Here is a 27,332-nt window from a genome sequence, read left to right on the forward strand (position 1 = left end):
TGTAGTACCTTATGAAGCCACTGTGAAAATAGCACACATAACTCTTTCAGAACTAAGGGAGTTTACAGAAATATCTCCAGACATATTGGTTTACTGTGCTGCTGTTTTGAGTTCTTTTATATACTACAATTGCAGTCTATAGTTTTGAGTGGAGTTCTCTTCAATGCATAGGTCTGTAGTGTTGAAATAATGAAAAAAACAATGTTTATAGTCTTAAGTTAGTGGATGAATAGCTGGAGGCACAACTTCAGCAGCTTTGTTACATTTGGGCATACAGGTTGCTATTAGGATAATACATTGTATTATATATATCAGTACTTAATTACATTGGAAAAGGTTCCCACTTCCAGAGCTCATCTTTTCCATTCCACCCCTAAGGGTTGAAGCGTCTCTCTCTCTCTCTCTCTCTCTCTCTCTCTCTCTCTCTCTCTCTCTCTGGAACCAACTCCCCACTAATGTTGTTGAAGCTGACACCCTGGGATCCTTCAAGCTGCTTGATGAGATTCTGGGATCAATAAGCTACTAACAACCAAACGAGCAAGATGGGCTGAATGTTCTTTCTTATGTTCTTATGCTTACTTTACCTAGGTACTTTACCTAGATTGCTCCAGTAAAAAACCCAACTGTATAAATGGGTAATTGTATGTAAAAATAATGTGTAAAAAAATAATGTAATTGTGTATAAAATAATGTGATATCTTGTAACAATTGTAAGTCGCCCTGGATAAGGGCGTCTGCTAAGAGATAAATTGTATAATTATATATATGTGGTGGTGTGACAGGGTGGCTGGGCGGTGACGTCACGGCAGAAGAGGAACTGAAAATACTCTGACACCAGGCACTGCAGTTTAAAGTAAATGACGCGGCGCGCCATTTTATTTTCAAATAACAAAAATAAATCAAAGGTTTAAGCAAAAAGACTGTGCTCACAGAGCAAAAATAAAGCAGTAAACAAAAATAATCACGAACACAAAATAAATAAAACACAGGTCAGGCTGGGCAGATTGCCTACACTGTTCCTATGTTTTCCTTTCAGTTTCGCTTTCACTCTCTCTCGCCGCTCTCTCCACTCTAACACCCACCCCGAGCTGGAGAGCTGCAGGCTTTTTATATCGTGGTCGAGGGGTTTAACTAGCTAGCAATTATTCTATTACCCCTCGGCCACAATCTGCACGAGTTTATTAATTAAACTGCTGTGGATGGGGCTTCCCATCCACGCGACTAAACAAACTATAATAACAAAACAAACATGGCTACGCCGTCATATAAATACAATAACTAAATCATAATACAAAACAAATACAAAATAAAACATTACACAGGGCCGGAGGGGGAAACCCCGTTCTAAAAATAAAACAAATACATTTAATGAGCAGGGCTTACTACCGCCCTGCTACAGGTGGTAAAAGTTATGATAAAGTAATTGTAACATTAAACTTTAAGCTATCTGAAGACAAGTAAACATGTACAGTCAAACCTGCTCATGCGACCACCTTTATTTAGCGACCACCTGGCCTAAGTGACCACTTTAAATTCCTCCCAATGATATTTGTGCTTTTATTTAACTGTATTAAGCGACCACCTGTCTAACGCGACCAGCGACCACAATTCTCTTACCAAGAAACTGACTCAAACCTTTATTAAGCACCCTTACACAGGGCTATTGTTATAAGAAAAATACGGTAATATAAGGAATATGGTAACTATGTTAGCGGTCTTTTATCCGTAATCAATAAAACAACAGCGCTCTCTTGTAAGAAGAGAGAAAACATGGAGAAACAAAAGGTCCTCCCTAGATGACAGAATTAAAGTTATTAAACTTGCAGAGACAGTAAGTGCCAGAAAAACTGCTGAAAAATTCAGCACTAGAAAGACGCAGATACAGCCTTTTGAAACGGAAAGAACTAGGGCTTGAAGTTTTAGGTTTTTATTTTTGTTCATGTGACCGTGTTTTGAGCCGATTCAATATCTTAAACTGTTAATTACTAAACAAAGTCGCTTCTTTTTACCTTGATGTCCTGATTGACATGCTGATTCTGTTTCACCTTCTTCATTATTCGAATACAAGAGAATGCAATGAATCAACACGTACCTGAAAGGCAGACACAGGCATTGAAATTTGCAAAGGATTTAAAACATTTTGTGTGACCTGAGACGGGCAAGCATTCATTACTTTCACAAAATAATTTGTTTTGTGAATGCATTATCTAAATGAATGTTATTAAATTACATACTTCCTTTTGTTCATATTACATCTTCTGGCTTTTACAGTGTATGTAAGACATACATAGTTACAGGAAAGCATGTCAGAGACAAATAGACAATTCATAAGTTATGTTTAATTTAGAAATCCAGACAAAATCCTGGATATCATCCATAGGGTGTATCATCCATAGGGTGTACTGTAAAGCCTATCTGTGTGCCTGTGGGTTTGAAAAGGGAAGCTAGCTTTATTCAAGGGAGATCAGGACTTGACACCTGCACAGAATATGCTATTAAACAGAAGCACGTTTCTGAAAGCTGTTTGTACTGGGAATGCCCTTGGAGGATCGTTATTGAAAGTGTCAGATTGCAGCAGCCAGCACACAATCTGTCAGGGTGTAAATATCATGAGACAGCAGAGCTGGAGGAGTGTCTAACTTGTTTTACCTTTTCACTACCAAGCAAATTAAAGTGTTTTAAGCTTCTATTGGTCCAAGCAAGTTGGGGAATTTCCATGGATAACAGTACCATCATGTTAGTTTTACCTTGTTTTGTTTTTCGAAAGGCTCTGCAGTTTTTACTGCAGATTTGAGTAATAATTTGAGGTTTAATGTTTATACAATCTAATGTACTGCCCAGTCACAATCCGCAATAACTGACACAATCTGATTGTTTAGGGTTTTTAGAGCAGCGTGACTGATGACTCGTGGAATGGTACAGGTTGCTGCAACATTGCAAAGTTACTTTTCAAATCGGATCAAAGCCTTTCACAGGTTGTATGAAAAAAATGAATACAACTTAATTTCTGAGGAAGCTCACAATTGCATATAACAGCTTCATGAGTATCAAATGTTTGAAAACAGACTTAAATCTTGTGGGTTACAGCTTTGTGGAGTTTTAAATGGGCTTGCTGTTTGTATCCACATATCCTGGGTCTCTCAAGTGTATTCACATAGAGGCAATATGATGTTGGGCTCCGAAATCAATGCAATCCAGTGAAATGGCTGTGGAAGTGATTGGTAGCACCCACATGGATACAAATAGAGAACCATCCACATTGTGTTAAAAAAAAAAAACAGACTTTCAATACGTTGGGAGGGGGGCTGGCTTGAAAAATGTAATTTCTAGAGCACTAAAGGATAAGGGTCTATATTTCAAGATGGGAATTTTACCTGTTGCCACATTATTATTTTTCCATGTGTATCGAACCCTCTGTAGACCCGCTTGTGCAATGTGCTCATTTAAAAGTCACTTTTACCAGTTTGCATCCATTCATTTTTATGTGGGTCCCATCTTCAAACAGCACTGTGTTCAGCATTGTTGTTTTGCAGTGTGAGATGTTACTGTGTACAAATGGCACGCACATTAAAAAATGGATGAAAAGTATTACAAATTACATTAAAATTAGCTCAATTGATTGAGGGTTTGAAAAGGGAAGCTAGCTTTATTCAAGGGAGATCAGGACTTGACACCTGCACAGAATATGCTATTAAACAGAAGCACGTTTCTGAAAGCTGTTTGTACTGGGAATGCCCTTGGAGGATCGTTATTGAAAGTGTCAGATTGCAGCAGCCAGCACACAATCTGTCAGGGTGTAAATATCATGAGACAGCAGAATAGGGAATATTTTTCTTTTTTAATTTTTAACCGTTTGTGTTCCTGCTTTCCACGATAAAAATGAGATATTGTGTTATATTATAATCCTTGTAAATTCAACATAATATAATCTACAGAGTAGAACATAATTAGGGCTTCTGATTTTCGGTTTTAACCGATAAAAAACGATGAAACACCCCAGATACAAAAAAAAATGAAATCGGTTTATATCCAATAAACACCAGAAAAACACTGGAAATGGTTACTCAATTCATGTTGGTTTGACCCCTTTCCCTGTGAAAAAAATAAATAAAATACCTCCAAAAATAAAATAAAAACTTTCCCAGTGCAGCTGGGCAATGTCTCCTTCCTGACTTGTATCTCGCATTGATTCGCTCTGAATACTTTAAACCCACCCCAACTACTGAGTGGCAGCAAATTTCTACATTTCTATTGGAGGATTATAACACACTTGCGAGATTAAAAATGAGATTACAGTACATCGATCGGGAGTATTTACATGGTTGTGGAATTTAAAACAGAATTGCAAATTGTGGCGAAATGTAAAAAAATGCCGAAACACACACAACCTCCAGAAGAATGTGCTTGTGATCATAAGGATTTCGTTGAGGAAGACAGCAAAGGAAAGAAGGTACAATTGAAGCGTGCAAGTACTGTTAAATTACTATACATATTGTGACAGAAAAAAAGCAAAGTAACCGAAAACAATAATTTCATATAGTATATAAAAGCGAAAGACCCGACAAAAACAATGTACATATAACTCGAAAACAGCTAAAAATAACCACTGAAAAATTTATAAAAACATAAAAACAGAACCCCTAAATATAATCTAAGAGAAAGTACTCTGGTAAAGTGATGAAATATACATTTTAAGACAGGAAATCAGAGCTCTGTAGCAAATGGTGAGCCTATGCCTGTGTTGTCAGTTTAAGAAACAGAACAGTCAAATCCTGATTCCGATTATTAAATTAAACACCGAAACCGACTTCGAAGGATTATAAACTGCACAATTTCGATCGATTATTATACTATAAAACTTCACGTTTTCTTTGTGGTCACTCATCATAAAAGTTACTTCCGCATCTCAGTCACCAGTTCGCTTCAGGCAACCACTGAAGCTGCTCTCCCTCTGGGATCTGTAGTGCAAGAACCGAGACCCGCCCTCCTGTAAAGCTCCTATAATGCATACAGAACGGCATCACGAAGAAAAAAATACAGGGAGCTCAGCGTATCAGAACTCTTCATTATAAATACTTGTCAGAGAAAGAAGGTGAGCGAGTGTTTAAATACTGTAAGTTCATAAATACAAACTATTTGCATTTTCTTTACACATTTATCAATCACCTTATGACCTTTCGTTCCACAAGAGAAAAGCAGCGGATATTAAATTGTATAAATAGGGTCAGTCCATGTCAGATCAGTCGCCCTTGAAACCAAAGCTTCATGAATGTTGATATAAATATGTATTTATAAGTGAGCTACCGAACGTTATTGTATTGTTTTACTGGGACTTTCACGTGTGTGTATCTGTTACTGTTATTTGATTTTTTTTTTAATTAACAGAAAGGTTTCAAATTACTATTTATTGTATTACGTTTCATTTAATAATGGCAACCTGCGACAAAAGATTATAAAAATAATTGTAATTATTAATTACTGACAATTATTTTTATAATATTTTGTTTCAGGTTGCCATTCTTTCTTGTATTACATTATATTTAATGAGTTAATAAACTTCCAGCCATGTATTATTATTATTATTATTATTATTATTATTATTATTATTATTATTATTATTGTTGTTGTTGTTGTTTTCTGTTCTGCAGCATTATCAACCCTAGAGAGTTTTCAGGCAGTTGAGAGTTGAGAGCAAGAGAGTGCATTGTCAGATTGTGTGTGCTTTTCTTTATTTAAAAATGGTTTCTGTAGTGGTATTGTTTATATTTTGGTTATGCTGCTTTGGTAGTGATTTATATTCATACTGTATGTTTTGTAGGTTTGAAAGTGCTGTTGAAAAAAGTTGAAGTTGTATTGTAGTTTTTAATTAGAAATAAAAAAAAACATTTAATCGGGAACCTTTTTGTGACTTTTTTTCCCCTTAAGAATGATGTTATTAGAATAATCATCAATCGTAATCGTAATAGGGATTATTTTTAAATATCGAATCGACTTGTAAAAGTGATCATCACTCATCACTACTGGAAAATGATCATTGTACGTCTGTATTTTAAACCTGGTTAGCTATGACAACATCTCTAAAGATGTTATGTTTAACAATATATTTATGGTGAGACCTCTTGCCATTTGTACATTGAGAGCCAGTGAAATGGCCAATGCACAAGCCATCAAAATAAAGTATACTCAATTTGGTGTCTGATCTTCTACTGTATAATCAGAGGGCAGACCATATTTACATTGCAGTTTAAATTCAGAAATGCAAAAAATATACAAAAATGAATTAAACTCAATTTATTTATTTTATTTATTGCATTTATATAGCGCTTTTTATACAAATGTATCGGAAAATACTGTACAGTACATAGCACAAAATGAAAACAAACCACAATACATTTGTATAGCATGTCACACATACAACTGCCACAGTCAGACCATTTCAATAGCAGTATACACATAATAATACAAAAGCAGAAATTTTAAAGTTACATTAAACTAAGATAAGAAAGCCATTTTATAAAAGTCCATTTTTAGTCTTGACTTGAAAACTGTAACGGTCCCAGCTTCCTTCACACACGAAGCCAGAGCATTCCATAATTTAGGCTCTACAAGAAAAAGTCCTGCCTCCTCCCGTGTTGCTTTTGTTGACCCTAGGAATAACCAGCAGCCCCGCATCCTGTGATCTCAGAGTGTGGTTTGGAAGATACGGGGTCAGTAACTCCTGCAAATAACTAGATGTTAATCCATTCAGGGCCATGTAAGTTAACAGCAAAATCTTAAAATCAATTCTATACTGCACAGGGAGCCAGTGTAAAGAAGCCAAAACAGGGGTAATATGTTCACGTTTCCTGGTTTTAGTCAGAATTCTGCAGTTGTATTCTGAACAAGCTGCAAGCGGGATACCACACGTTTAGGGACACCAGAAAAAAGTGCATTAAAATAATCAATTCTAGACAAATGCATGCATTAGTCTTGGCATCAGATATGGAAATAATTGGTTTAAGTTTGGCTATATTTCTCAAATGGTAAAATTATACTTTAGTAACTTCCCTAATATGAGTCTCAAATGAGAGATCAGGATCAAAGATGACCCCCAACCTCTTAATTTCTATTTTAAGTTTTGATGAGAGACTGCAAGGGTCGAGCTCATGTAATCCCACATTTCCTTTTAGTTAGTTTTGTGAGCCCACAAGCATAACCTCTGTTTTAACTGAATTCAACATTAGAAAATTCTGTGACATCCAATGCTTGATGTCTGTAGGCAAGTAGCTAATAATACCCAGGCAGAAGAAATTCCTGGCTTTAGGGACAAATATAGCTGAGTATCATCAGCATAGCAATGGAAGTTCACTCTGTATCTGTGGATAATGTCACCTATCGGTAGCATATATAATGAAAACAACAAGGGACCTAGAATGGAGCCCTGTGGAACACCACAGACAACTTCCGATAATGCCGATTTCACCTCCCCAATGAGACGAACTGAAACCGAAAGATAAGATTTGAACCAGGATAGGACAAGGCCAGGCAGTACCACTGTGCTTTCAAGACGATTCAGTAGGATGGAATGATCTACAGTATCAAAGCAGCACTTAGATCTAGAAGAATTAAAACTGATGAAAAGCTTTAAACAAAATCAATGACAAACATCTTGACTAAAAGCATTTTTCAATGTCTTCAGAACATTTATTCTGTCTCGTGTTTTAATATATATACACTGCTGTGCAAAAGTCTTAGACATATTGCATTTTTCTACTCTGATGCATTATGAGCATCAACAATTTACTCAAAGCCTCCACTAGTGTTTTCTTTTATTATAACAACTTTGACTTGAATAAAGAAGGAAAAACATTGAGTGAAGTAGCTTGCATCACTTGTTTTACCCCAACCTTGTTTTTCTCCTATAAGAATTCAATTGATAACTGTTAAGCCATGCGTGTATCTCAATCACAACTGAGAAATGTGTTAATAGTAACTGATTTAATTTACAGGTTTCTTTCTGTGAAACAACTAAAGCCCTGTTCACATTTAGTATCGATTTAGAATATACTGATACGATATCACTTTTTGTCCTAACTCACATTTCAACACCCGTACAGACCGATACTGTTGCAATATATCTGTCTACGTTTAAGCTGGTTTATATCGATACACTTACATCAAAGATATTCTGTATTACACCAAGATACTCAACACCTCTGCTTCTCTATGGGGCCCTCTGTCACGCTGCACGCACAGGGTTGTGGGATATAGAGAGCTCAGGAGATTCTCTATTGACACTCAGTGGAGCGTTGAGCTGCTTTTGAGCTTTTTTTTATTGCTGTTTAAAAATATTAAAAACTTGTGAAGTCTTATTTTACTCTTGTCCAGGGTGTCTTGATGAAACACACAACCCGTGGTAATGATGACATACTGAAAAATGCACTTTTCTGAACGCAGTACCAGAGGTGGCACATGCGCAGAAAACAGAGATGAGCGTTTCACACAATACAGAATAGACAGGTGCAATTATAAAACAGAGATGAGCGTTTCAAACAATACGGAATAGACAGGTGCAATTATAAAACAGAGATGAGTGTTTCACACAATACAGAATAGACAGGTGCAATTATAAAACAGAGATGAGCGTTTCACACAATACGGAATAGACAGGTGCAATTATAAAACAGATGAGCGTTTCAAACAATACGGAATAGACAGGTGCAATTATAAAACAGAGATGAGCGTTTCACACAATACGGAATAGACAGGTGCAATTATAAAACAGAGATGAGCGTTTCACACAATACAGAATAGACAGGTGCAATTATAAAACAGAGATGAGCGTTTCACACAATACGGAATAGACAGGTGCAATTATAAAACAGAGATGAGCGTTTCACACAATACGGAATAGACAGGTGCAATTATAAAACAGAGATGAGCATTTCACACAATACAGAATAGACAGGTGCAAATCATACAACAGAGATGAGCGTTTCACACAGTACTAGAGTAGACGGGTCAATTATAAAACAGATAAGCGTTTCACACAGTACTAGAGTAGACGGGTGCAATTATAAAACGTGGATTTATTTGTATGTTTTTTTTATATGTCGGTTTTTTTAATGTTTAACCATTTATTCAAATTTCACTTTGATCATTTACTACTGTAACTTATCTGTAAATATAAAACACAATGCATTAATACAACAAGCATGATAGAAGTAAAATAAAGGCGGAGTTGAGAATCATGGTAATATCATCCATTGTTGTAACGATCCACCGGTCCACAATTGATCTGTTCCGAGGCATATCATCCATTGTTGTACCGATCCACCGGTCCACAATTGATCTGTTCCGAGGCATATCATCCATTGTTGTACCGATCCACCGGTCCACAATTGATCTGTTCCGAGGCATATCGCAACTGAACACTGCCGGTATAACAATGCAAGTGTGAACAGGGTGTCAATGGGCTTTTAAATCCAAGTCCAAGCCTTAATTTTTCATTTACAAGCAGATCGTACAAACGAGACCGCAACATGTTAATAAGCAACTAATCTTTAATAAAGCTATAATGAAAAATAAAGTATTTTATGCTGGACACACTTTATTACTATCATTGTGTAACTGTATTTAAATTAATAAAGTTGAGTTACTTCTGCTTTGAAATGAAAAAGTAAGACTTACTGTTTAAAAGCCCTTTTAGTTGTTTCGCAAAAAAAAAAAACCCTGTCAATTAAATCAATTATACTTTAACCTGTTTCTCAGTTGTGATTGAGATACAGTGCCTTGCGAAAGTATTTGGCCCCCTTGAACTTTGCGACCTTTTGCCACATTTCAGGCTTCAAACATAAAGATATGAAACTGTAATTTTTTGTGAAGAATCAACAACAAGTGGGACACAATCATGAAGTGGAACGAAATGTATTGGATATTTCAAACTTTAACAAATAAAAAACTGAAAAATTGGGCGTGCAAAATTATTCAGCCCCTTTACTTTCAGTGCAGCAAACTCTCTCCAGAAGTTCAGTGAGGATCTCTGAATGATCCAATGTTGACCTAAATGACTAATGATGATAAATAGAATCCACCTGTGTGTAATCAAGTCTCCGTATAAATGCACCTGCACTGTGATAGTCTCAGAGGTCCGTTTAAAGCGCAAAGAGCATCATGAAGAACAAGGAACACACCAGGCAGGTCCGAGATACTGTTGTGGAGAAGTTTAAAGCCGGATTTGGATACAAAAAGATTTCCCAAGCTTTAAACATCCCAAGGAGCACTGTGCAAGCGATAATATTGAAATGGAAGGAGTATCAGACCACTGCAAATCTACCAAGACCTGGCCGTCCCTCTAAACTTTCAGCTCATACAAGGAGAAGACTGCTCAGAGATGCAGCCAAGAGGCCCATGATCACTCTGGATGAACTGCAGAGATCTACAGCTGAGGTGGGAGACTCTGTCCATAGGACAACAATCAGACGTATACTGCACAAATCTGGCCTTTATGGAAGAGTGGCAAGAAGAAAGCCATTTCTTAAAGATATCCATAAAAAGTGTCGTTTACAGTTTGCCACAAGCCACCTGGGAGACACACCAAACATGTGGAAGAAGGTGCTCTGGTCAGATGAAACCAAAATCGAACTTTTTGGCAACAATGCAAAACGTTATGTTTGGCGTAAAAGCAACACAGCTCATCACCTGAGCTGTTTTGCAAGGAGGAATGGGCAAAAATTTCAGTCTCTCGATGTGCAAAACTGATAGAGACATACCCCAAGCGACTTACAGCTGTAATCGCAGCAAAAGGTGGCGCTACAAAGTATTAACTTAAGGGTGCTGAATAATTTTGCACGCCCAATTTTTCAGTTTTTTATTTGTTAAAAAAGTTTGAAATATCCAATAAATTTCGTTCCACTTCATGATTGTGTCCCACTTGTTGCTGATTCTTCACAAAAAATTACAGTTTCATATCTTTATGTTTGAAGCCTGAAATGTGGCAAAAGGTCGCAAAGTTCAAGGGGGCCGAATACTTTCGCAAGGCACTGTACACATATGGTTTAAAAGGTGTCAATTGAATTCTTAAAGGAAAGTATAAAAGTCGGGGTAAAACATCGAAAATCGGAAGCCCCAGGTATAATATATATAATGTTTTCTGAATTTTCTGTTTCAGTTAAAAGAATTCTCTACAAACATGTTTTAGTTCAGTTAATATGAAAGCACAACAAAATAACCACCAGCCATGGATTGAATGATTTTTGTCTTTCAGCACTGCATAAGAACGATAACCGCAGGATATTGAATTCACTGGTGTCTTATAATGAAGAGCAAACCAAAATCGACATGAATATATGGATATACACAAGATTAGTTATTTTAGTGGAATTCTCTTTCATAGACTTGTGCAATGTTGAAAGAGTAGCTATATGTTTCCCCTGGAAGCCGCAAAACCCGATAACCTTTTAAACTTTGGCAAAGCAACACATATAAAAATATGGTGGTTGCAGCTCTTTTAATTTAGTGCTGTTGCTTAAATGAAGCAGAAAGCCTGATTAACAATCCGTGCTTGTATTTGCTTTATCTGTTGAAATAGGTCCTATTTCCACAGCTGTGCTCCACTGGCTTGCTCTCCTTTACTACTAATAGCTTTTTATTTGCTGGAATTGATGTACCTCGTGGGTGATAATTACTTATCATGTTGCCCAAGGCTGTGAAAATAAATGGAGAATATGAATGTAGAGGTGTGCGTGACCCCTGCACCAGACTCCCCTACCGGCTTGCTCTGTGACCTAAACTCAACCCATAGCTATAGCATGTTCTGTGGGTCTCAGTCACACATGACAAAGTAAAGCCACATTTCCATCTGCGACATGAAACCAGTATTATTATTATTATTATTATTTATTTCTTAGCAGACGCCCTTATCCAGGGCGACTTACAATTGTTACAAGATATCACATTATACATTATTTCACATTATACAGATATCACATTATTTTACATACAATTACCCATTTATACAGTTGGGTTTTTACTGGAGCAATCTAGGTAAAGTACCTTGCTCAAGGGTACAACAGCAGTGTCCCCCACTGGGGATTGAACCCACAACTCTCCGGTCAAGAGTCCAGAGCCCTAACCACTACTCCACACTGCTGCCCCACACTGCAGTATGTAAAACTCAATCTCATCTTGTTCCAATATTATAGTGGGGCTGCAGTCACTTCAGCTATTAGGAATCGTCCACAAATGTTCTTATGAAACATTTTGTATTCTTGACTGTCTCTCCTAATATGCCTGTGGCCTTGGTTTTTGATTGTATGTAGAATCACAGGTTGTCAATACTTACGGGCACCATTGTGTAAGCTGTGTGCTGCTCACATGTCTTGGTAAGCTGTGTGCTGCTCACATGCCTTGGTAAGCTGTGTGCTGCTCACATGCCTTGATTCAATCTTGGCCGGGGGTGGGCAGTAGCACGAGAGTTAAAGCAGATTCCCTCTGTCCTCATTGTTGGAGCCCATCCTCAGTGGATTTGACAATGGATTTGATCTGACAGTAGTTGAATTTATTTGTGACTGTCCTTCCAGCATCCCGGCAGGTCAGTGGAGCGTGGGCAAAGGCAGGCAGGTCATTGAGATCCCATGGTTACCAGCCTCTAGTAAAAGAATTGCCAGAAGGTCTCCCAAAATCCTGGGCTGCATCTGCCTCAGTTATTACATCACTGGAACAAATAGGATCCTGAAGAATAAAGAAACTGTCTTGTTAAATGAGAACATTGCATCCCCTGCTGAAAAGACCAAGGATTGTTAGCTTGAACACATCTTTACTAGTTTCTTACTGGAAACTCAGGTTGTGCAGATACCAGCACTTTACCAGTAATTTTCCATTTACTTTTCCATTAAGAAGTTTTTAGTTAAGGGTTAGAGCATTTTTGTTACTCAGCACAAAACTGTTTCTTCGGTTGCCCTTGTATGCAATTACTCAGTACTAGTCCGTAACAATCTGACAGTATGATTTAATAAATAACCTGTCAGGATTAAAATTACTAAAACCATTGTATTGAATATGCAGTTATTTGTCTTACCTTTCTTTTAGCCTTTTAATATAAAATATTTTTTTTTACGTAGCTTGTTTTCTTACAAATGTGTCATTTCTGCAGTGTAGTCCTGGGCATGATGTAACCTGTAACGTGACGAAGACATATATCTTCCAGTTTGCACAGCGGTAACTCTTAAGTTAGGTCTAATGAAAGGCCACAGGTAATCTTCCTGGAGTTCAGGTGACCTCTGTGGAGTTTAACAGTAAATCTGAACCAGTGGAAATGGTTGCGCAGTTTAACAGTAAATCTGAGCCTGTGGAAATGGTTGTGCAGTTTAACATCTTTGTCTGAACCAGTGGAAATGGTTGTGCAGTTTGACAGTAAATATTTGGTGGAGCCACCTTTCGCTGCAATAACAGCTTTAAGTCTTTTGGGGTAAGTATGTACCAGCTTTGCACACAGTGTCTGAGTGATTTTGGCCCATTCTTCTTGGCATATTTGCTCCAGGTTGTTCAGGTTGGTTGGACGACGTTTGTGGACTGCAATTTTCAAATAGTGCCACAGATTCTCAATGGGATTGAGATCAGGACTTTGACTGGGCCACTGTAGGACATTCACCTTTTTGTTCTTGAGCCACTCCAATGTTGTTTTGGCCTTGTGCTTGGGATCATTGTCCTGCTGAAAGGTGAATTTCCTCCCAAGCTTCAGTTTTTTAGCGGACTGAAGCAGGTTCTCTTGCAGTATTTCCCTGTATTTTGCTCCATCCATTCATCCTTCAATTTTAACAAGATGCCCAGTTCCTGCTGATGAGAAGCATCCCCACAGCATGATGCTGCCACCACCATACTTCACTGTAGGGATGGTGTGTCTTGAGGCATGGGCAGTATTAGGTTTGCGCCACACATAGCGCTTTGAGTTTTGGCCAAAAAGCTCTATCTTGGTCTCATCTGACCACAAAACCTTTTCCCACATCGCAGCTAGGTCACTCGCATGCTTTCTGGCAAACTCCAGACGTGCTTTCAGATGGTACTTTTTGAGTAACGGCTTCTTCCTTGCCACCCTCCCATACAGGCCAGTGTTAAGCAGAGCTCTTGATATGGTTGACTGGTGCACCATTACTCCACTCCCAGCCACTGAACTCTGTAGCTCTTTCATAGTGATTGTTGGCCTCTCTGTGGCTTCTCTCACAAGTCTCCTTCTTGTTTGAGCGCTGAGTTTTGAGGGACAGCCTTTTCTTGGCAGTGCCTGGGTGGTGTGATGCAGCGTCCACTTCCTGATTATTGATCCAACTGTGCTCACTGGGATATCCAAACACTTGGATATTATTTTGTACCCTTTCCCTAATCTATGCATTTGTATTACTTTATCTCTAACTTCTGTAGAATGCTCTTTGGTCTTCATTTTCCTTCAGATTCACAGCCTGACCAATGATCCTTCAACAGTGGGGTTTTTATCCAGAAAATGTGACAGCAACTTTAATGGTTCACAGGTGGAGGCCAATGGTAAGGTAATTGTGTCCTCGTTAGGGCAATTTCTTTCATCGGTGTAAACTGGGAGCTTCCACAGCATAGGGGTTGAATACTTATGCAAGCAAGATATTTCAGTTTTTGTATTTTTCTTAAAAATATTTGCCAACATAAAACCAATGTCACCTTACAATAATTGATTTTGAGTTTCAGTGTTTTAAAATAAAATATCAAACAGAACGACATTTCAATGTACCATTTGTAATTCAGTAATATGAGAGAATTGGTCAGGGGTCTGAATACTTTTGCAAGGCACTGTATATACACAGAGAGAGAGAAAGACATAGTTAAGGTTTAAACAAAGGTACTATTTAAAGTCGATTTTCCAACCAGCTCAAAAGGGGGGGTAAAACCACACAATATGCATGAACATTTTTATGTGTGGTGGGATTGGCAGGCTCAAGAAACCCTGTGAACGGGGTAGCGTTTGGTTGAATACTTTCTGAGATAGTGTAAGGAACCACGATCGGCATACACATAGTCCCGGGGATGTAGATGTGCAACGGGGTATTAATATTTTTTGGAGGGTCCTAGTTTTACAGAAATTGAACCCCAAAGATAACGGTCTGATTTCACTGCTGCCTGACGTCATGTGACTTGCGACCGTTGCATTGCACTGAATAGGGAGACATGGAATATATAGTTCAGCACACACTGTGCTCATCTGTGTTTCTGTCTGGATTAAAATTGGTAATACGCGATGATGTTTTTTGTGTATGTGCCTTCAACACTGGGGAAACTGATAATAATTTAGGAAATACAATTTTCCCCCTTTCACTTTTGTTGTTATGGTACGGTCGGGAGTTCAATGGCAGTTCCATTCCACAAACAAATCTATATGGCTGTCGGTATTAAAACTGTTAACTTCTCTGTGCTTTTAAATAATAAAACGTAAAAACTGAAAGTGACCCTGTGTATAGTGTTACTTATTATACAATTAAGATTAAATTAAACTTGTGGGGACGCAGCCTCTAGCATGTAGCTAGTACAGCAATTGCAAGCAACGACACTGTTACAGTACAGATTTCTTTCACAGGTACGTACTGATGGCCACATTTAGCGAAGTTTAAAAATAACAAAAATGTCGGTTGACAACAAGACATAAATTATAACATGCTGCTGTTTACAGTTTTTAAAAGAATATTCCGAAATGAATTATTTTTAAAGACATGAATGACTGTAGTTACCAACCCAGGTCCCTATGGTCGAGTCTCCGATAGCCCTACCTGAGCAATCTACAAGGAAAGACAAATTTGGACGAATAATCAGATTTGCAGGAGGAATGCAAATATGTAATAATTTCAATTCCGGGATATGCTCTTTTAGACAGCGCACAAACATCTATACGTGCAGTTTCTGCGGGGAACGCTCATTGTAAATCATCTGCCCAGTAGCTCCAAAGTGACTCTCTTCAACACCTAACATCTCTGCTCCTATAAATATTCCATCTTAAAACAAAACTTCTGAATCACCCAGACTAAGATATTAGTTAATTATTTAATCGATGGCCTAGAGAACGGTTTTTCAACCTGACTCGGTCAAAAGGGGATTAAGCACCAGTAGCATCAACTCACTAATTCCTCACAATCAATTTTCTCTACAGTACATCATCATATCGGATGCAATTCATTAAACTGACAGGTCATGGCTCCTGGCTAGCAAAAGCAGATATATCAGATGCATTTAAAGTAATGCCAAGCCATCCTTCTTTTCATCATCTGTTTGGGATTTGCTGGGGAGAAACATTTTATTTTTCTACACGTTAATTTTTGACCGCAGCAGCAGGCCGAAAGTATTTGAAATTCTATCAGAAGCGTTATGCTGGATACGACTCAATTCATATCACGTTCCATTTTGCTCCACCTACTTAAGTGTGGAGTAGTGGTTAGGGCTCTGGACTCTTGACCGGAGGGTCGTGGGTTCAGTCCCAGTGGGGGACACTACTGCTGTACCCTTGAGCAAGGTACTTTACCTAGATTGCTCCAGTAAAAACCCAACTGTATAAATGGGTAATTGTATGTAAAAATAATTTGATATCTTGTAACAATTGTAAGTCGCCCCGGATAAGGGCGTCTGCCAAGAAATAAATAAATAAAACATATGTTTTTGAACAAATGAACAAAAATTAATCTTGAAAGCAAGTATGTATATATATATATATATATATATATATATATATATATATATATATATATATATATATATATATATATATATATATATATATGTGTATATAATGTGCAAACTGTTTATATTTATGACTGCACCGAAACCGCAACTTTACTACTCAGTAGCCGCAACTTCTTGATAAAAAAAATCACGATTTTCTTACAGCCTTATGATATATAATGTTAAGGGCGAAATCCGGTGGTCTGGTGAGTCTAGTTTTGCCCGGGCCAATCTAGTTTCGCCAACGGCTTTTGGGCGAATCCCGAAGTTACCACTTTTTTCCGGCACCCTCCCGCATCCAATCGGGCGAATCTAGATTGGCCCAGAACTTGATAAAGACGACTGAGCGAAACCCGTTTTCTCAACAGTTTTCACTGAATTTCGGGGCTAGCCCAGGCGAGTCTAGTTTCGTCCAACACTTCAAAATCGATGCTGGGTGAATCAGGTTCGCCCATGCCATTAATTGCCATAAGAGAGAGCTAATAAAAAAGAGTAGCCGTAGTGTCCTACCTTTTAAACACCGCCACACAGCACACAGTCGTTACATTGTTGTCAGAAGTGGAGGCGATGCAGGTACCTTGGCACACACTTGGAAGCTGGCAGGGGAGAGTGTAGAAATGCAAAACTAGACTTGCCCAAAAAATTCAATTGGCCCGGGCAAAACTAGACTCGCCAGACCACCGGGTTTCACCCTTAACATATATAAGGCTGTAAGAAAATTGTGGAGCCTGATCCTGATCCAATCCCATTTTTTTATCTTGTTAGTACAACCGCCACCAGGGGTCTGAGAGTTCTGCTGTGCTACTCATGAACTTTACAGTTTTGAACTTGTCATATAATTGAATACTAATCAGTGAAGCACAATCTTTCTACATTTTATAGAAGTATAAATACTCTGATAAACATAAACAATAATCACAATACTCATACTCTGATGGTTTTAGTTTTATTTCCCTGTACATTTTAGAATATATCATTATCTGAAGCATTTTGAATGGTAAAAAGGTTATTAATTTAGGTAGAAAAATACCCATTTAAGTATATTCAAGCAATTGAAGAAGATATACTACATAGAATTTATTTTTCTTTTTGCTTGTAGTATCTTCTATATTGATCTCAAAACATCGCCTTGCAAAATTTGTCCTGCACCAGTTTTTAGTTGCTACTCTTATTCAAGCTCCATATCTAGCCGTCCTGGTCGACTTTGATTCATGGTTGTAAAATAAATGAAAAGAGGAGTGTCTAAGCTTTCAGATAGTTTAGGCCCTAGTGATTCAGACATACAGATAAGTGAACAAATCACATTTCCTTCATAAACTCAAAACCTACATTTCAAAACCTAAACCAATCAGGGCCGAGGTGACATTGTACACTATTGCTGTTGAAGGGTGCCTGTAATGCATTGTCATTTAAACCAAGAGCCAACTATGCTTGGGTTTTTATTCTGTGGGTGGAAATATGATCCACGCTTGGAAAATTGGCACGCATGCCATTTTACAGTGGAGATGTTGTTGGGGGGCGGAGTGAGCTTCACCCAGTGCTGCCTCTGTGACACAGGCTTTTTAACCTCAGAAATATATTGTACAAATTATTGCAGCACACGGATAATAGTATTTTCTTCATAGACTAATACATCACATTAAAAAATATATTGTGTTTTGATATATAGTAAACAGTACCCACTTTAAAAGTGGCAAATACGCATTATCTGCAGTATGGACTTGCCCCTGCATGCCGTTCTTGACAGTCTGCCCACATAGAGAGGTGTGGCTGTGGGAGTCTTGCTTGTACACTTGCAACTTTTGATCTTTCAAAACCACCGTCTAGCTTAGAATCATTTTTTATTGGTAAAGTGTTGATCTTTTCGTAAACATATGTATATATTTTTAATTATGGAGTCAGTAGAGGGCAAAACGCAAATCCAAGATGGCCACCCGGCAGAAAAAGTAGCTGCATTTGTAATTTGTAGAAATGTAATAATATATTTTGGGTTTTGTTTATTAAAATAAAAAATTTCGTTCGACCACCCTAATTTAACAGCAGTTACCTCTTACTACACACCATCATGTATGGGTTGCATTCTATAGTACACTGTGATGCAAGTGAAAAGGCACAGACTGGGAGCTGGATTTGGGGCTTTATTATTGGCAGGCAATAGCAAATCTATATTGTAAATACCTCATGGACCCTTCTTCTTTGAACAGAATTTGGCAGTGATTGCTGTGACATCTCATTCCTATGTTTAATGAGTTTTGTTATATTTGTGATGTATGAGAGAAAAAAAAATGATGTCGTCACAATCAATAGATTCTGTATTTTTCTTTGTGTGCTACGATCCTGTCATGGGAGATGTCATTTAAAAGGGTATTGATGTTTAATAGAGAGAGAGAAGGAAAATCATTCTGAAGCCCCAGTGCTCAGAAAAGCTGCAGTAGTTGTGGCAAGCCTGTAGATCAGATCGATAGATCACAAGTGGTGAGGGGATTCTCTAGAAACATGGTCGCGCCTCTCTCAGTAGTTCATTTAGTTGTTACAATGTGGAGCAACACTTGATTTTCGACCTCTCAGAAGGGCGAATTCTTTAATTACATGATGTGTCAAACCAGAACCTTGCCACGCATAGGGCATTATAGGCAACTCTCTATACAGACAAATTTAATTTGCAGCTAGATTGGATTGAATGGGAGACTGGTAGTCAGATCCCCCCCCCCCCCCCCCCCCCCCCCAATATTATATTTAGCATTATAACATGCATTGGAACCTGAGTGAGATCAGCTCTGTAACCGACTGACAACACATTTCTAATGTGCTCTTTGTTTCCCTCCCTGTAGAGAAGATCAGGCAGAGGTACGGGGATCTGCCAGGGGAGCTGCACATGATTGAGATGGAGAAGGACCAGCATGGGCTGGGGCTGAGCCTTGCTGGGAACCGGGACCGCTCCCGAATGAGTGTCTTTGTGGTGGGGGTGAACCCTGAGGGGCCGGCCGGGAGAGACAGCTGCCTCCACGTCGGGGACGAGCTGCTCGAGGTGGGTTCTGAAACTCAAAATAACCTTTAACATCCATTGCTTACCTACATATGTGTTTATTGCAATTAAACAATAGGACCTAAGAGGAGGCTTGGGCATTTAACAGAATGAGAAGGGCCTTACCTCTTTGGAGGGTTCTATTGCTATTAGAAAATGTGTTGAAGGTAATCAGGCTGCATCCAGTTGTTTGATTGCTACACTTTGTCATTCAAACTGGAGACTAGTTGCCATTGCTAAATTGAAATAGATTAAACATACAGACGTGCTCAAATTTGTTGGTACCCTTACAGCTCATTGAAATAATGCTTCATTCCTCCTGAAAAGTGATGAAATTAAAAGCTATTTTATCATGTATACTTGCATGCCTTTGGTATGTCATAGAATAAAGCAAAGAAGCTGTGAAAAGAGATGAATTATTGCTTATTCTACAAAGATATTCTAAAATGGCCTGGACACATTTGTTGGTACCCCTTAGAAAAGATAATAAATAATTGCATTATAGTGATATTTCAAACTAATTCGTTTCTTTAATTAGTATCACACATGTCTCCAATCTTTTAATCAGTCATTGAGCCTATTTAAATGGAGAAAAGTAGTCACTGTGCTGTTTGGTACCATTGTGTGCACCACACTGAACATGGACCAGAGAAAGCAATGGAGAGAGTTGTCTGAGGAGATCAGAAAGAAAATAATAGACAAGCATGGTAAAGGTAAAGGCTACAAGACCATCTCCAAGCAGCTTGATGTTCCTGTGACAACAGTTGCAAATATTATTAAGAAGTTTAAGGTCCATGGAACTGTAGCCAACCTCCCTGGGCGCGGCCGCAAGAGGAAAATCGACCCCAGATTGAACAGAAGGATAGTGCGAATGGTAGAAAAAGAACCAAGGATAACTGCCAAAGAGATACAAGCTGAACTCCAAGGTGAAGGTACGTCAGTTTCTGATCATACCATCCGTCGCTTTTTGAGCGAAAGTGGGCTCCATGGAAGAAGACCCAGGAGGACTCCACTTTTGAAAGAAAAACATAAAAAAGCCAGACTGGAATTTGCTAAAATGCATATTGACAAGCCACAATCATTCTGGGAGAATGTCCTTTGGACAGATGAGTTAAAACTGGAGCTTTTTGGCAAGTCACATCAGCTCTATGTTCACAGACGAAAAAATGAAGCTTTCAAAGAAAAGAACACCATACCTACAGTGAAACATGGAGGAGGCTCGGTTATGTTTTGGGGCTGCTTTGCTGCGCCTGGCACAGGGTGCCTTGAATCTGTGCAGGGCACAATGAAATCTCAAAACTATCAAGGCATTCTGGAGCGAAACGTACTGCCCAGTTTCAGAAAGCTCTGTCTCAGTCGCAGGTCATGGGTCCTCCAACATAATGACCCAAAACACACAGCTAAAAGCACCCAAGAATGGATAAGAACAAAACATTGGACTATTCTGAAGTGGCCTTCTATGAGTCCTGATCTGAATCCTATCGAACATCTATGGAAAGAGCTGAAACTTGCAGTCTGGAGAAGGCACCCATCAAACCTGAGACAGCTGGAGCAGTTTGCTCAGGAAGAGTGGGCCAAACTACCTGTTAACAGGTGCAGAAGTCTCATTGAGAGCTACAGAAAACGTCTGATTGCAGTGATTGCCTCTAAAGGTTGTGCAACAAAATATTAGGTTAGCGGTCCCATCATTTTTGTCCATGCCATTTTCATTTGTTTTCTTATTTGCAATATTATGTTGAATAAAAAATCAAAAGCAAAGTCTGATTTCTATTAAATATGGAATAAACAATGGTGGATGCCAATTACTTTTGTCAGTTTCAAGTTATTTCAGAGAAAATTGTGCATTCTTCATTTTTTGTGGAGGGGTACCAACAAATTTGAGCACGTCTGTATAGGACAGCGAGGACTAGTCTACATCAGGGATGGGCAACTTTAAGGTAGCAGAGGGCCACAGAATCCACTAAAACCCTTTGGCAGGCACACATTTTTTTGAGGCTACATATTGCATAACTGAGACTTGTTTGCTAAAATACAGCATGTTAAAGGACAATTGACCATGTATTACAGTGTAAAACTGAAGTGTTATTATATATAAAAGTCCCTTCAAATACAAAAGAGCAACAAAGCAGTTCAAATATACATTGTTACAAACCTTTTTTTTAAGTGTGCAGAAGAGCAGTGGATTAATACATGGAAATAACCTTCTTAAGGTTTTTCTCTGCTGCATATCATCGTTGCAGTATCTTACCAGTCAGTGTGAGACCTGAGGGGGACCTGCTTGAGCACTAAGAAGAGCACTATAGCTATTACTGTAGTGCATCCAACCTGCATAAGATGTGAGTGCTTAATCTGTCAGACGGTTCCTTTCCTTTGACTTCAGTGACTCGGTGTAGAGCACTTACTTTTACAAATGTAGTGTTCCAAGCTCCGATTTGGGAAACGGGACTCGGGAAGCAGTTTTCAAACGGAATGCCCCTTCCATTCATCTTTGCAGTAAAGGAAGGATCAGCCTATCAGCCTGGAGTTCGCATCATTCTAATTGCAGTTCAGAAGGCTGGTCGCCAGTATATGTGTGGTTCTTTGCTTTGTGATTGGTACAGGGTGTTGAATTTCTTTGTATTCAGCAGACACACAACCCAAAGAAGCACACAATTCCTAACGGTTGGCCTTCTACATTGAAACAAGCACTTTATACTTGCACTAATGTATGTGTGTCACAGCACAATAAAAATGTTGCAGCAGAATAAATAATCTGTTTTTCAAAAAGTAGACCAAGGTAATCAACTGCTGGCAATAAATCTGTAAGATCTTTTAGAACACAATTGTTCTCAGAAACACCTTCTAAACGTACAGTAGCACACAGGAACACTTGTGTAAATGGACTTAACTTCAGTTCTAATGACAATTGTCTTTCTCCTGTCTGGAATACACAAGTTTCTTTCATTATTACTACTGCCCTTAATACTTATTTGTTAAGCAGGTAAGTGCAGTAGGTTAGTGAAGTAGGGTAGGTGCAGTAGGTTAGTGAAGTAGGGTAGGTGCAGTAGGTTAGTGCAGTAGGTCAGTGAAGTAGGGTAGGTGCAGTACGTTAGTGCAGTAGGGTAGGTGCAGTAGGTCAGTGAAGTAGGGTAGGTGCAGTAGGTAAAGTGCAGTAGGGTAGGTGCAGTAGGCTAGTGCAGTAGGGTAGGTGCAGTAGGGTAGATCAGTAGGTTAGTGCAGTAGGTAAGTACTTGGGTGGCAGGTTCTTCCGTTTCCATGACTGCACAGGTTATCAGTATTTAATTAATAACAGTGTCAAAGTGATTAATTCCTGTGCCAGAGAACTACAGTGTGGATACGCATCCCAGCTTCCTTTTAAGGAATTAGAAAAGGTAATCACTGAATTAACACACCCTTGTTAGTCAGGGCTGTCCTGGCTGGACTCGTGCTCTTACTCTGCTTAGTGTTTTACTGTGTGTGTGTTTTTTTTTCTTCTTTCTTTTCTTGTCCAACCCATGTATATGCTTTGAGGTTATTGCAGACAACTAAGCATTTATTATCTTTACGTGAAAGTTTAGGACAATCCAACAAGTATGTTCCAGATTAGTGGTAGTTATGGATAAAAATAAAGAAAATAATAAAATTGTGACAAACCTCTTTCATACATATTTAGTGTTTCTGATATTTTACATGTTAATGGTAAACACTGAAAAAGCAGGAAAAAGTAATGTTTTCAAAAGTAACTGAATTCTAAGGAAACTTGATTTAGACTTCTTTTCACACAAAGTATTGAAAACACAAAATCATTCCTAATTTTTTCACAGTAAAAAAGGCGTAATTCATAGCATTAACGGTCAAAAAATAGGTATGTATTAAAGCAGAAACAAATAGTGTTGATACATTCAAAATTACTAATTCTCTAGAGTTATTATACAACAAATGTTCCTAGACATTCTGTTTTCACCGTCAGTGAATTATCAACAAAATAAAAAATTAACAGGCACATAAAATGCCCCCTTCTTGTACTGAACAGAGCGATCTTTAGCAGAAATATTTCTAATCTTTGATGTAGGTGGTGCTTTTTTCATTCAAGACATTTTAAAGAAATATGCAGGTCTATGCAGTGTGTTCAATCATGCAGTGTGACAGGTAATGCGCCAATAAGGCAAACTTTTGCTGTATTTATTTATAAGTGATAAATATGTATATTTATACCACAAGTTACATTTATGCCTATAGTAAGTATTCACCCCCTTGGACGTTTTCACAGTTTGTTGTGTTACAACCTGAAATCTTGATGCATTTAAATGGGATTTTTTTTTTCCTTTGATATACACAACCTACTCAACACTTTGAAGAGGCAAGAGATTTTTTTGTGAAACAACAGTTAATGAAAAATAAAAAAAAAAACTGAAATGTCTTGGTTAGAAAAGTATTCACCCCCTGAGTCAATAATTGGTAGAACCACTTTTGGCAGCAATTGCAGCTGTGAGTCTTTTGGGGCAAGTCTCTATTCGCGCAGTATTCGCACATTCTTCTTTGCAAAATTGTTCAAGCTCTGTCAAGTTGGATGGGGATCGTTGGTGGACAGCAATCTTCAAGTCTTGCCACAGATTCTCAATCGGATTCAAGTCCGGGCTTTGACTGGGCCACTCTAGGACATTTACTTTCTTGTTTTTAAGCTACTCCAGTGTCGCTTTGGCTGTGTGCTTGGGGACATTGTCCTGCTAAAAGGTGAATCTCTGTCCCAGTCTTAGGTCTTTTGCAGACTGAAGCAGGTTTTTTTCAAGGATTTGTCTGTATTTAGCTCAATCCATTTTGCTCTCTACCCTGACAAGCTTCCCAGTCCCTGCCGATGAAAATGTAGTACTAGAGGCACAAAACAATTACATCCCAAAAGTAGACATCTAAATCTAAAACAAAATGGCCAAAATGGTTTAATAGATAAATTTAAAAAATATTCAGCGAAAAAAGCACTTTACAGAGCGTTTAAAGGGACCAAAAACAAAGCACACAGAAAGAGTACTTGGAACTGCAAACACAAGTCAAAAAGGAAGTTATAAAGGCCAAGAGAGAGATAGAAATCAATATTGCTAAGGGGGCTAAAACCAATTCCAAAATATTTTTCCAATATTATAACAGCAAGAGAACATTCAAAGAGGAGGTTAAATGTCTAAGAGACACAAATGGCAAAATCATAGATGAAGAAAAAAAAATAGCAAATATATTAAGTGATTACTTTTCACAGGTTTTTACAAAGGAGGACACGGACAACATGCCCCACATGTCGACCTGTTCCTATCCAATTTTAAATAACTTTAGCATAACAGAGGCAGAAGTCCTCCCAATAGTACTCAAAGAAATGAAAGAAGTTATTTACAAACCGCTAACCAAGATCATGCAACAGTCTCTTGACACAGGGGTTGTACCGACAGACTGGAAAATAGCAAACGTAATACCGATCCACAAAAAGGGAGACAAAACCGAACCAGGTAACTACAGACCAATAACCCTGACTTCTATTATATGTAAACTTATGGAAACTATAATAAGATCCAAAATGGAAAATTACCTATATGGTAACAATATCCTGGGAGACAGTCATGTTTTTAGGAAAGGGAGATCATGTCTAACTAACCTACTTGACTTTTTTGAGGATGCAACATTGAAAATGGGTAACTGCAAAGCATACGACATGGTCTATTTAGATTTCCAGAATGCTTTTGATAAAGTCCCGCATAAAAGATTAATTCTCAAACTGAACGCAGTAGGGATTCAAGGAAATGCATGCACATGGATTAGGGAGTGGTTAACAGGTAGAAAACAGAAAGTACTGATTAGAGGAGAAACCTCAAAATGGAGCGAGGTAACCAGTGGTGTACCACAGGGATCAGTATTAGGTCCTCTGCTATTCCTAATCTACATTAATGATTTAGATTCTGGTATAGTAAGCAAACTTGTTAAATTTGCAGACGACAGAAAAATAGAAGGAGTGGCAAACACTGCTGCAGCAGCAAAAGTCATTCAAAATGATCTAGACAGCATTCAGAATTGGGCAAGTGAAATTTAATAGAGAAAAGTGTATTGTATGTGGGCAATAAAAATGTGCATTATAAATATCATATGGGAGATAGTGAAATTGAAGAAGGGAACTATGAAAAAGACCTAGGAGTTTATGTTGACTCAGAAATGTCTTCATCTAGACAATGTGGGGAAGCTATAAAAAAGGCTAACAAGATGCTCGGATATATTGTGAGAAGTGTTGAATTTAAATCAAGGGAAGTAATGTTAAAACTTTACAATGCATTAGTAAGACCTCACCTAGAATATTGTGTTCCGTTCTGGTCACCTTGTTACAAAAAGGATATTGCTGCTCTAGAAAGAGTGCAAAGAAGAGTAACCAGAATTATCCCGGGTTTAAAAGGTATGTCGTATGCAGACAGGCTAAAAGAATTGAATCTATTCAGTCTTGAACAAAGAAGACTACGCGGCGATCTGATTCAAACATTCAAAATCCTAAAAGGTATAGACAATGTCGAGGCAGGGGACTTCTTTGACCTGAAAAAAGAAACAAGGACCAGGGGTCACAAATGGAGATTAGATAAAGGGGCATTCAGAACAGAAAATAGGAGGCACTTTTTTACACAGAGAATTGTGAGGGTCTGGAACCAACTCCCCAGTAATGTTGTTGAAGCTGACACCCTGGGATCCTTCAAGAAGCTGCTTGATGAGATTCTGGGATCAATAAGCTACTAACAACCAAACGAGCAAGATGGGCTGAATGGCCTCCTCTCGTTTGTAAACTTTCTTATGTTCTTATGTTCATCCCCATAGCATGATGCTGCCACCACCATGCTTCGCAGTAGGGATGGTGTTACCCAGGTGATGTGCTGTGTTGTGTTGGGTTTGCGCCAGACATAATGCTTTGCATTTAGGCCAACTAGTTCAATTTTTGTTTCATCGGACCACAGAATCTTTTGCCACATCTTTTCAGAGTCTCCCACATGCCTTTTTGCAAATTCCAAGCAGGATTTTACATGGGCTTTTTTCAGAAATGGCTTCCTTCTTGCTGGTCTTTCATACAGGCCAGATTTGTGGAGTACCTGAGCTATTGTTGACACATGGACAGTTTCTTCCATCGCAGCCATGGAACACTGTAGGTCATTCAGAGTTGTCATTGGCCTCTTGCTGGCTTCTCTGACCAATGCCCTTCTTACCCGGCTGCTCAGTTTGGGAGGACGGCCTGCTCTAAGCAGATTCTGGGTGGTGCCGTATACCTTCCACTTCTTAATGATCGACTTGACTGTGCTCCAAGGGATATTCAATGCCTTTGAAATCTTTTTATACCCCTCCCCTGATCTGTGCCTTTCCACAACTTTATCCCAGAGTTGTTTTGAAAGCGCCTTTGTCTTCATGGTAGTGTCTTTGCTTTGAATGCACTACCCAACTGTGGGATCTTACAGAGACAGGTGTATTTAATCTGAAATCATGTGAACCACTTTTATTACACACAGATGGACTCCATTTAACTTATTGTGTGAATTCTGAAGGCAATTGGTTGCACCTGAGCTTATTTAGGAGTGTCATAGGGGGGTGAATACTTATCTAATGAAGACTTTTC

General features: G+C 38.4%; 1 protein-coding gene across 1 annotated transcript in view; it reads left to right on the forward strand.

The window, feature by feature from the left end:
• patj (PATJ crumbs cell polarity complex component) overlaps window positions 1-27,332 on the forward strand; it is a 414,550-nt gene that overhangs the window by 252,018 nt on the left and 135,200 nt on the right. Inside the window, exon 29 of the mRNA XM_034001483.3 lies at window positions 19,539-19,735. Coding sequence (XP_033857374.3) covers window positions 19,539-19,735 — 197 coding nt within the window. The remainder of the gene's footprint in view (window positions 1-19,538; window positions 19,736-27,332) is intronic.

The sequence above is a fragment of the Acipenser ruthenus genome, chromosome 10 (genome assembly GCF_902713425.1).
Source record: "Acipenser ruthenus chromosome 10, fAciRut3.2 maternal haplotype, whole genome shotgun sequence".
Classification (NCBI taxonomy): Eukaryota; Metazoa; Chordata; class Actinopteri; order Acipenseriformes; family Acipenseridae; genus Acipenser; species Acipenser ruthenus.